A 12,586-nucleotide genomic window follows, 5' to 3' on the forward strand; every position below is an offset into this window, starting at 1 on the left:
GGTGCTTTTGTTTGTTGAGGAACAAAGTCCTTGGAAGCCATGGATCCCTAGGCATATCATCTCAATTTCCATGCTGATAGTAATTCAAATTCATCTTTGATATTGAGTCTCAAATTAAAAATGGGTTTAAAATAAATGTACCTTTTATAAAAGGACGTTGAAAACTCATATGTATTAAGATTATTTCCTCTAGGAATAGTTTCTGTTCATTGATTCCCTAGGTATCAAAGCTGAAATCTTACAAAAATTACACTTATTCATAGTTTTTCACCCCTCACATATAATATATTGTAAAATGCAAATCTTTATTAATTTCTAGTTATTACTTAACTTAAACAAAGTGTAAGTTAAGCAGGTTTCTGAAGCCTAAATTTGGGACCTAAGCTGTTCTTGTAATACTTTTTAATGATATTCATATTTTTAATTTTGTTTATGTCCGATCAGTGAAATCAATTTGTTTTTTTTTTCTTAAAGAATAAAGAACACCACAGTGGTGTAAAGTCTGGCACATAAAACTTGTTTCCTGCAGTTTATAAAGATGTTTTAACATGCTGTGTTTTTATATCAATATATACCAGATGCTTCTATCAGACTTTTCTCATCACCATATTGAAATGGCATGTACTCTGCTGGAAACCTGTGGAAGATTCCTCTTCAGATCACCAGAATCTCACCTAAGAACCAGCGTTCTTTTGGTAAGAGAAGACTCTTTGGGAGGGCATCATGCACTTAATTAAACCAATTATTTATTTATTTTCCCAGCCTTTGTGGTGTGGTCTGACCATAACTATGTTTGTGATTAGTATCTTAATTGTCAGTTATCTGAGTGCTCGTACATGATAAAGTTCTTCATTCTTTAATAAAAACAGAAAAAAATATGGGAGGAGAATGACTCAGTTTTCCTGAAATCTTGCCTCTTCGCTGTGGTTGGGATGGACTGGTTGGTGTTCATGTGTTCAAGTCCTTGGCTGCTTTGGTGCAGCCTATAGACTTGTGTCATCTAGTTATTTATAGCCTGTCCAGTGTTGTCTCAGGTGTAAATAAGAAATACATTTCCGAAGCAAAAAGCTATTGCTTTTAAACTATAAATAATTCAGAGACAGGGCAAAAACACAGGATGAGGTTGAAAGCCTGTAGCAGGTGTACTTGAACACACCCGAGATACCCTTTGAAGAGAAAAATGGTCGTGAATGGAACCAGAGATGGCAGGATATTTCAACTGGAGGTGCAGTCAGTTGTGAAAGAGGTGGTTTCTGTGCCCTGTGTAATGATCTGGGGTTCTAAGTTTGAGAAAAAGTTTAGAGAGACACTAGAGAAAGGGGTTTTAGAGATAGAGATTAATAGTTAAGGTAAGAGTAGAAGTAGATTGGTAATTAAGGTAGGAGTAGAGTGGTATCCATAAGTCTAGATAAGTACTGGCAAAGATTTAAAAATGAAAAGGACTAGCTTTGGGCCTTTTTTAGTGTATGAATTTGAGCCATGAATAATATGTCTACTGGCTTGAAAGACAGTCCGAAAACCTTGTGTCCACTGCAAGAGGCTGGGTCAAACATGGTTGAAGTGCTTCAAAGTTACATACTAGCAATTAGGAAATGTCATTAAATTAGAAGCAGCTTAAACAGATACAGACCAAATAATGGACCCTGTTGTTGAGTTAGAAGTCTGACTAGATGTTTTAATGTTCCCTTTAAATTCATGTGCTGCAGGAAAAATATAGATATGTCTCTGCAGTGAAGAAAGTGGACATGGTTTGCCCTTCTGAAATGGAACAGTTTGTGTGTTTAGAATCTTCTTCTAGAGACACAGCTCTTAAGCTGTGAAATATACCTGTCTCTTCTGTATTTATCTTCCTTCTTAACAAAGCCCAGGCATGCACTTGATGGGTCTTTCTCTTGAATTTTTAGCCTCCCTTCTCATTCTGTAGAGTTAATGGAGGAGCAGTTGTTGCATGCTTGGATGTATTGTCCGATTTCTTTACCAAAAAATGCTGGTTCTTTCTCAACCTCTTTGAATGTCATAGCATTTGTTGCAGTCCAGTAGCCACAAGAGGAATAATTAACTGTGAGCTCTTGCCTCATGCTTTATGTTGCAGAGTGCATTGTGTCTTGAAATAAGTTTCTCAAACTAAACATTCCCATCTCCTTCAAGTGTTCTCCGTAAGATTGATTCTCTTGCCCTTCACGAGCTTCATTGCCCTCCTCTGTCCTTGCTCCAGCACCTCAATATCTCTCTTGAATTGAGGTGCCCAAAACTGGATGCAATACTCCAGGTATGGCCTCACCAGTGCTGAGTACAGGGGGACAATCACCTCTTGGTGAGTTTTGTTACTCACCAAGGGAAAAATAAAGCCCTTCTACTGTTTCACTTTGGACATTTTAATGTTGTTTGTGATCTGTCTCTTTTTATCAGAGGAAAAACTGAAACCTAATCCTCAAATGTAATGCTTCAACTTTGTAGTTCTTAATTTTAGCATAGGAAAATGAAGGCTCGAGTAGTTCATTAGCTTAATATACTTAATACTGCAAGTTTTGCTTTTTTCCTCTGAAATGTGTCACGGTTTTTGTTACTGCAGACAGTGTATTTTTATGGTATCTCTTCGCTGCCTGTCCATCTGACTTGATGTCTGAAATAAAAAAGGATTGAAACACTTGACAGTTGCTTAAAATGGTGATAACTTTTAATAGAGATTAAGACTAATACTATCCACCTAAATAGTTAGAATTTATAGTTGAGATTACTCAAAAAATTATGAATTACAATGCTTTTGAGACTTGGAGCAGCACATGTCACTTCTGTGAAGAAACATTTTAATCACAACCTGTGGTTTACAATACAGTATACGTTTTTTTCATAATATGGGAAAATATACAAATGGTGTAGTTTTAGGTTTTTTTAAATTTTATTTGCAAGTCATGCCTTTTTCTCTGTTATGCTTCACTTTGCCCCTCGTCATCTTTCAGTTTGTAGTAAAACATGGTAAATGTCATAAGGCAGCAGAGATGTTTTCTCTTGAGGCATCTGGAAAAGGTGAAGAATTTAAGAATAAATAATAAAAAAATAAGAAATTCTACTATGTATGACACTTTAAGGTTTTGGAACTTTATCCTGTAAGTGGCATTTCCCCACATAAAATGGTTTATATACTCAGTTGTTGAAGTGCTGTGCATCTCTTAAGCACTTGCAGGTAAAATTGCTGCTACTTGAGAGAAATTTCGTGTTTGTAAAGAAACAGCCTTAGTTAGGGAGTCAAAGCAGAGGCCATTTGTGTCATGGAAAAGGTTAAAAAGGAAAAGCCTTAGGGTTTTTTCTCAGATTGAGACCTTCCTGGCAATACAGGCATATTATCTATGAGGAAAATTCTGTTGTTTGTTGCATTACTATGTTACATAAAACTACTCTATATTAGATAAAGCTACTCTCTCATTGAATTAGTAGCTGAAACTCAAGGTTAAGGAGCTGTTTGAGTAAATTTATATTTGGGTTGAACTTAACCACTGCCTTGTAGAAGAAACTAGAAATTATTCAAGTTTAGTGGAAAATCCAGCAGAATGAAAAAATTTGGCTTCTTCACCAAGGATCAGAGGAGATTTAAGCTCTTTCTAATGGTGTACTGGACTCATGATTGTATACATTAATATTTGTGTGTGGTATTAAGACAGTACTTGCACTTTTTTTTGTGTTTATCTGTTTGATGCTGTAAATAACTGTGTAGCCATTAAATAATAAAGTCTGAACCAGTGCAGTTTCTTTTCCTGTTGAATCATCTTAGAGTGGTTTTGAATACATGGGATTTTACAATGCACATAAAAATCTAGTGAGTGCAGTTTCTATAATTACACACATATAAACAGACATGCATAAGAAAATGCCCTTCTATAATGGAATTAAGCTCATCCTCATCTTTAACTGTAAAAGTCATTGACTTAGAATTGCTATTTTTGTTCTTATACAGAATTTTTAGATCAATATTTAAAGCCCATCAAAAACAATTATCTTAAAAGTATATATCCAAAATAAAATATGATAAAATATGGCATTTAGTGAGGAAGACTAGAACAGTCTTGACAGTTAAACACAGCAATTAGCATTGAGGTAGTAACATTTAACTAGTCTGATATTTCCTGAAATACTCTTTTACAGTAGGTGCTGCTTTCCTTGCAGTCTATTCTGCTTGGGTAAGTGTCAACAATGGACCATGTAATAAGAAAAAGACCATTGCTGAAACCATTGAAAATTCGTGTTAAACCATCAGTATAAACTTTCTGGAGTCCCATATTGATTTAAAAATGACTGTCACTCTTATGATGACTTAATGTGCTTGTATCAAGGAATCAGTATTTCAGCTACTTCAGTTAAATAAAATCATGTTTTGAATAGAGTGGCTAATAACAGTTTATTTAAACAGTAACATTTAGATTTCAAATTAAACTTTAAATCCTTTCTGAAACTTTTTTCACCACAGGTGAACCATTATAAACGTAGAGTTTGTAAAGAAAAGTAACCTTGGCAATACTAACACAGAACCATCTATCTGCTTTGTCCTTTTTGTCTCTACCCAACCTTTTAACTTCCTTTTCAGTAGCCTTTTATGTTTCCTTTATCCAAGATGGAACTGTAAGAGCCTTTGGCTCAACAATGTAGTATGTCAACATCCCTAACTTGATTATTTGCGTTTATTTCCAGGAACAAATGATGAGGAAAAAACAAGCAATGCATCTAGATGCACGCTATGTTACAATGGTGGAAAATGCCTATTACTACTGTAATCCTCCTCCAGCTGAAAAAACTGTGAAGAAAAAACGTCCTCCTTTGCAGGAATATATTCGTAAACTTCTTTACAAGGATCTTTCCAAGGTCACCACGGAGAAGGTAAGTCCTTTTGAAATCCTTGATAAAGACTTTACTGGAAGTGATGTACGATTAGCTTTCAAAGGGCTTGGAGAGGGTTAGATTTTTAATTGCAAGGAAGAGGGATTGATTTTGTGTCCTCCATTGTTTAGGTAGTCTCATTTCTTTTATTGTAAGGCATGGAAGCTCCAGTCATGGACCTGCACACTTCAGTCATTAAGTACTGAACTAATAAAGAATTAATCTTTGCACTTAATATCTGACACATAGCTTTGTACTAAATATCTTGTATTCAGAGTAAAAGACTAGAGTTAAATACAGACTGTAAGAGCAAAGAAATTATGGAACAGATTTGGACAGCTTGATTAGTGGCTAGAGGACAACAGTTGGGTTACATCTGTTAAGTTTTCCATAACTACTGCAGGTCTGGAGAATGCTTGAAGAAGAGTGAGGTTGCTTGTGGATGCTTTCAGGGATTTCATCCCAACCATGAGAGAGAGGGGATGACAGTAAATATCTTGGTATTTTGCCCACTAAAATGTTAAGCTTGTCTTAAAACTTGGTTTAGGTCCTGAGACAGATGCGCAAGCTGCCTTGGCAGGATGCAGAAGTAAAAGACTATGTTATATGCTGTATGATCAACATCTGGAATGTGAAATATAATAGTATTCACTGTGTAGCCAACCTCTTAGCAGGGTTGGTCCTTTACCAGGAAGATGTCGGAATCCATGTTGTGGATGGAGTGCTAGAGGATATTCGACTAGGAATGGAGGTAAAACAACCGATGTTTGTTAATAGTAATCCTTAAAGAAAAGAATTATTGGATTCTGGATTTTTGTCTGACTTTTCTATCCATCTCACTTGACTTGCTTTATGTAGGTTGATTTAATTTAAAAAAACAAGTACCCCCCAAAAAACCCCAACAAAGTACAGAAATTACTAGGACATTTATTTTGTCCCCCTTATTACAGTAAGGAGATGCAGTTTATTCCCACACAGTTTAGTCAGATTCATGCAACTTCAAGTAGCTTTGGAGACTAATCCATATTTTGGCAGGGGTTATAGTTAAAAGAATTCTCAGGGCAATAAAAAAACAAGATAGATTTAAGATAGGGTGTGTAAAATGTATTTGAACTTCATAATAACTACTAGTTGACCAACTTTCATAAATATCTTCAGTATTTTTTCATGTTTAATTTTGATGTAATATATGTAGCTATAAATAACAATCTTTAATTATAATGAATTCCAGCATTTAAAATAAAATTTTTTAAAGCCCTATAAAACAAAAAACCACAACTTTTCACCAAGATTCTATTGTGTCTGCATGATGGAGTGATTTTTCTTTTGGTTTGTTTTTTGTTTACAAAGGTTAATCAACCGAAGTTTAACCAGCGGCGGATCAGCAGTGCCAAGTTTCTGGGGGAGCTTTACAATTATCGAATGGTGGAATCAGCTGTAATATTTCGGACTCTTTATTCTTTCACATCCTTTGGTGTGAACCCTGATGGTAGTCCTAGTCCATTGGATCCTCCAGAGCATCTTTTCAGGATCAGACTAGTCTGCACAATCCTCGATACCTGCGGGCAGTATTTTGACCGAGGATCTAGCAAACGAAAGCTTGATTGTTTCCTTGTATATTTTCAGGTATTCTAAACTAAATTTTGTATAGCTTTGGCAGTTTCTTTAACAAGCTAATGTAGATCAATCTTGCGTATTTCTTTCATTGTTCTCTAGCAGTATAATTTTGCGAATCCTGTCTGTCTGAGAGCAGTTTTATTTTAGCAACGTGTGTGTTCAGTTATGTAGAAGTTACTGTTCTAACAAGTTTGCAGAACACTGGGTTATCAGTTGAGTCACTGAAGGGTTGAGGTCCCTCCTTTAAGGGGTCTTGGCAAGTGGAAAAATTGGCTAGACAGAAACCTTGTGAATTCCAACGAAGGCAAGTGTCAAGTCTTTCAGTTGGGGTGGAATAGCTCCATGCAACAATAATGTCTTGGACTGACTATCTGGAAAGCAGCTTTGCAGGAATAGAGCTGGGACATCTGGGCTGTATGAACATTACACCAAGTTCTGCAGCATTAGGTTGATGGAAACCAACAGCACACTGCATTGCCTTGGCAAGGGTGTAGCCAGTGGATGGAGGAAAGTAGCTTTGTTTTTTCTGTTTTTTCACTGGTTTTCCTTTTTTCCCTTCCCTTTTGCTTAGCACTTGAGGCCACATCTGGGGTACAGTTCCCAGTCCAGGGCTCCGTGGTAGATGAGAGAGAGAAACAGACATGAGCAAACTGAGCTGAGTCCAGTGAAGGGGTCACTAAAATGATCAGGAAGCTCTCACATTGTAGGTTTGGTCAGCTTGGAGAAGAGACTGATTAGATTCCTTTTTTCAGCTAACAGTGTTTGTAGGGAAGGAGGAGTCAGATACTTCTCAGGCATGCATGGTGAAATGGTGAGAAGCAACGGTCGCAAGTTGCTGCAAGGAAAGTTCTGCAAAACTGAGGGTAAAGATTTCATAATGGGAGTGGAATGGAATGGTTTCCTCTGAGCAAATGTGGAATTCCAGACCATAGGTTTCCTGCTAGAACTCTTTGGACTTAATTTCTTTTACTCCTTGCTTCTGTCTTTAAATTATACTAATACAAGGATATTAAAAATTAAGGTAATGATAACTTATTTTGGTCCTTCAGGATGCATATCCTTCATCCATACCTGGCATGTAAAATAATTTTTTTAAGTAGTGTGGTTCTTTGTTTAAACACAAAATAAATTTGTCAGTGATGAGGTAATTATATTTTTGGAACACCTTTGTAACTTCAACAAGCCCTTCTTTTGACCATGTCAAGTTTTAAATAAACATTCTGTTACTCCTACCTCATTTTCAGGCCCAATTTTTGCAACACCTTTGTTCTCAGATTGCACTGTTAGGTCCACTTGAGAGCAGCATTTTTTTTTGCAGTTTTATTGTAAGGGGTATGTGCTAATTTGTTATAAAGCAAACTGGATAGGTCACTTTATGCTAGTTGCAGTCTTAACACTTTTTGTGATGTTTCCCCACTTCTTTCTATAATATGCCCTTGAGAGAATTAATTTTCTTGAAATAGATGTAGGAAAGAATTGAAAGCTTGCCAATTGCCTCATAGAAAGAATCCACCCTTAGAAGGCACTTTTTAATGCTTTTTTTTGCTCAGTTGTCATACTTCTACAAGTTGTTATGATCATAGAATCATAGAATCATTAAGGTTGGAAGGGACCTTAAAGATCATGGGGTTCCAACCTCCCTGTCATGAGCAGGGACACCTCCCACCAGACCAGGCTGCACAAGCCTCATCCAACCTGGCCTTAATCACCTCCAGGGATGGGGCATCAACAACCTCCCTGGGCAAGCTATTCCAGCTCCTTAGTTACCCTCATAGTGAATAATTTCTTCCTGATGTCTAACCTAAATCTCCTGATAAAAGTAGCATATTCTTTGTGTTTGTGATACCCAGTGTTATCAAACAATGCTTAACAATCTCAAAATATCTAGTAGCCATATGAGATAGGAGACTAATGATGTGAAATCTTTTGCATTTTCTACTGTACAAACATGGCTAGGCATTGCAAACTTCATAAGTTAAATAGTTTATAAATGCTACTGTGCATATAATTTAATTTTGTGTGTTCTAGCGGTATGTTTGGTGGAAAAAAAGTCTGGATGTTTGGACAAAAGACCACCCATTTCCTATAGACATAGACTATATGATCAGTGATACACTGGAACTGCTGAGACCAAAGATAAAGCTCTGCACTTCTCTGGAAGAAGCTGTAAGACAAGTGCAAGACTTGGAACGAGAATTCTTAATAAAATTAGGTAAGAAAATGTGCAAAGGAAATGAGGTCTTTTTGACAATTCTGTATTTCTTAAAATTATCTCTTGGATGATGGTGATAGTTAACTATTGATATTTTAATGATAAGATCTTTTTTTTTCTCATGATAAAAATGTTTTTTCAACATCTTTACATTTTTCTGATCACTATAGAGATCAAATAGAATCTCCATAACTCCAAAGGGATAGTATGCTTCCAAAAATGGCAATATGAATGTTATTAATGTGATAGTATTTGGAGAGTGGGAGTGTGTGTGTACCTATATAAATAAGTATAGGAAGTAGTGTGACTCAAATGATGAGGAAGAAAATTATCAGAAAAATTTAGGAAGTACACTCTACTACTACTAAAAGCAAGGAAGATCTGCAGACTCAATTACTGCAGCCTGTTGTCTGAGTGGTGTTGGAAACTAGCTTGGTCATTGTGGTAGACCAGTTGCTTGCAGCTGTCTTCTTCCCCCAGGTCTGGATTTGGGTAGAGCTGCTGTGTCAAAGTTAGCATTAGTGTAAGACTGCAGTAAGAGAGAGAACATGTTTTGCTTTCAAAGTGCTGTCAGGTACTTTGAGCCCTACACTTCCTTTGGAATACTTTTGAATGGGATTTACATTTCAGTAGAGGCCAGAGGATAATTTCACTGTCATTAATTAGAGCTTTGGTTGGATTGTTAGATTATTTCTTTTTCTTCTTTAAATATCTGTTGGGAGGTTGTGTGCTAACTTGTAATTGCTGCTAAGATTACAGTAGTATATATTTACAAATCTTGCTGTGTTAAAGATCAGTTAATTTCAAAAGAAGAAACTTGAGCTTTTGATGCACATCTTAGTTGACATAACACTGGTTATTGTCTATCTAAAATAACTGTTATCTTATTAACCTTGAAACCTTTTGTATGTATCTAATTATCGGATACTTCTGGGCTCATTTCTCATGAAATTGAGTTGTTTTCTAATCTTCCATTTTTATTTGAAGACAAGCTTGGTCATGTAAAGCTTTTATATGTACATTTTACACTTCATAAGTGTTAATTATAGTCTTAATAGCACTTAATCTAGTTAGACAAGTTTGATTTTTAAGAATAATCCTTTAATCCAGTAGGGTGGGTGTGTATAATTGCCAGGTGAAACATTGCAGCTTCTTTTTTAGGAGGCATTTGTTCATTAACAAGTCTTAAAATTACCCATGTGGCAACTGAAACACACATTAAAAATTTCCTTATGGTATGGTCTAAATTACTGTCTTTTATGCTTTCAAAATTATAACCAAAGAGTAAATTACCACACAGAAACTGTAATATTCTTTTGAAAGGTACTCAGCATTTCCTTCCTTCAGATGGTAGTAACTTCTGTTTTCTGAATCACCACCACTAGTGCAGTTGAATTAAGTATAGTTAAGAGATACATGGTAACTGAATGTGAGCAAGTCTTGAAGAATGTTTTATTGTGGGTTTTTTTGGAATGAGCAAAGCCTATTAACTGTACAGCTTTGTAAAAAAGGGGGTTGTCGTGTGTGTCCCCAGGTGTGTTGCTTTTCTTGTTACTTGCTTGCTTGCTACTAAACAACACTGTTGAATTAGGCTAGATCTAGTGCTCCTGTTTGGGCTATTTGAAGGTGGTGTCAGGAAAGTTGTCTTCTGCCTTTCTGATCTCCGAAGGTTGTGATGATAGGTGCAAGCATACCAGAAGTAAATTGATTTCTTCATACTTCAGCAAAAGCTCTAGTAGAACTGCAGTTGGTCCCCACAGTTCCTCAGCCTGTGGACCCTCCCAGTGAGGAGGTCTTGTGCTGAAGGCCATGTCGTGCTTTGCTCTTTATCAGCCTGAGGTATAATGCCAGCCAGAACAGCAGGGTGGCTTGTTGTATGCAAACCTTGAGTTGGGGGCAGACTACTGGTTCCTGTGCTGATGAGCATCTACTGAGTGATTCAGAAGAAACTCTTGTGTAGTCATGGAGCAGCACAGAATTTGAACAGCACAGTGTTTATAGATAGGGTGAAAAAATGCTTTGAATCTTCTGGAGTATGAGTGAGGAAGTGTACATGTGTTCACACAGAACTGAAACCCTCAGTAACTGCCACACGGCCACATATACCAGTCACTTTATCTCTGAGATTTTTCTAATTCAAGCATGACTGTAAAAATTCATCTCCTCCTAAAGCTGAGCTTTATGATCTTAGTCAATTTTTTGTAGAGACCTGGCTGTGTGTATCTGTGTTGCATCTCTGAAAAGTATGTGGAGGTAGAGCAAAAGGAAAAAAAATCTAGTATGCCCCAAACCACTTGCATATTCAGAATCTAGACTTAAGAATTGCACACAACTACATCTGTTCTTTGCACATGGCAGAGTACAAACAAGGAGTTCCCCAGCATAGTTGGTGTCAAAATATGAAAGACAAGCTGCATAGTAACTGTACTGACTCCTTAGAAAAATTGTTGAAAAATGACTGGCTTAGACCTGCTGTGTGACAGCAGCCTGGTGTCAGCATCACTTTCTGCTGGCTCAAGCCATGATCCTTGGGAAGATTCAGTGGCTTTGTAAATTAATGAAAAAATTAAAACAATATATGACAACAATAGTGTATGTTGGAAGTAACAGATCTTCATTTTTTCCTGTATCAGAACCATGTTCAATTCTTAAATATTTTCTCTGAAGACAATTCTCATTGAAATCTATAGGACTAAATTGGACACAAGCACTGGAAGAAGTTAAAGCTTACTTTTCACTACTGTGGGAAGGGTGTAGATAAGAGCATTACATTGAAGGATAACTTCTGGAAAGAAAGCAGAGGTTTAGGGACCTAAGCTTGATACCTTATACTGAGTAAACTGAAATGTCTTGAGGGATGGAGGCAGCAAGCAGGTCAGTAAGGAAAACTGCAAGATGAATGAAAACTCAGTGAAAGAGCTGCCAGTCTTGTCTGCAAGTAGGATTCTTTCTTGTCTGCAAGCAAGGAATATTATTCCCGATGATATTCTGGAAGAGATTTCCTAAAGATCTAGGAACCTACATCGTCATAGGTTCAAGTGCAGCCTCAGAGCATTAGAAAAGAGATAGAAAGAGTTTATTACAGGCTGGGAAAATAGCTTCAAAACTGTGAACTGACAGTAGTGTGAAGTACTGGAACTAAGACTCTAGAGGTTTCATGTCTTCTGGGATCTGCTGGTTTTGTAGAGCATCTGTCATTTGGTGCTTGTATTTCAGAGCATATTTCAGTGAGGTTACACATTTAGTTTGAGAGTATTTAGAAGCACAGTGCAGCTTGTTGATTCCTCTTCTAAGGGAGATTTTAAGCATTCTCCATCATGTTTTCCTCATTTTCTGGCAGGGAAATTATTATCCTTTAGGAGTAAGGTAACTATATAGAAAATATTTAATTCTGAAGTCAAATATTATGACCCATTGGAAGTTTTAGTGTTCAGTACCAATGGACTTCAGAAGTTACCTTCCACACACGACTTGAGTGGCTGTATGTGTTCTAATGTTCTAATTCTGTTCTAGTTATTTGTTCTAATTCTTTCTCTTTTTCCAAATTTCAGGAATTGTGAATGACAAAGATTCCAAAGATTCCATTACAGAAGGAGAGAACCTGGAAGAGGATGAAGAAGAAGAGGAAGGTGGAGCAGAGACAGAGGAACAATCTGGAAATGAAAGTGAAGTAAATGAGCCAGAAGAAGAGGTAAACTTAATAATTTACTTTGTCTCACATAAAAAAGAATGACTAATCAGTATTTTGATTATTAATTACATTTTAAAACCCTTCTGTGTCACAGAGTTAGCAGGTGAAATGTGGGTATGCCCAACCCAGTCAGTACTCTGAGGGTATTTCCATCCTGGTTTTGTATAGATTGAAAACTGAATCAGAGTTTCTGAGGT

At 36.6% G+C, this 12,586-nt stretch overlaps 1 protein-coding gene across 1 annotated transcript in view; it reads left to right on the forward strand.

Moving 5' to 3' along the window:
* The window catches only part of UPF2 (UPF2 regulator of nonsense transcripts homolog (yeast)), a 57,298-nt gene that overhangs the window by 24,036 nt on the left and 20,676 nt on the right, over positions 1-12,586 (forward strand). The window contains exons 10-15 of the mRNA XM_010001268.1: positions 579-695; positions 4,684-4,869; positions 5,417-5,620; positions 6,220-6,495; positions 8,515-8,698; positions 12,250-12,389. Coding sequence (XP_009999570.1) covers positions 579-695; positions 4,684-4,869; positions 5,417-5,620; positions 6,220-6,495; positions 8,515-8,698; positions 12,250-12,389 — 1,107 coding nt within the window. The remainder of the gene's footprint in view (positions 1-578; positions 696-4,683; positions 4,870-5,416; positions 5,621-6,219; positions 6,496-8,514; positions 8,699-12,249; positions 12,390-12,586) is intronic.

The sequence above is a fragment of the Chaetura pelagica genome, unplaced genomic scaffold (assembly GCF_000747805.2).
Source record: "Chaetura pelagica isolate M959 unplaced genomic scaffold, ChaPel_1.0 scaffold66, whole genome shotgun sequence".
NCBI lineage: Eukaryota > Metazoa > Chordata > Aves > Apodiformes > Apodidae > Chaetura > Chaetura pelagica.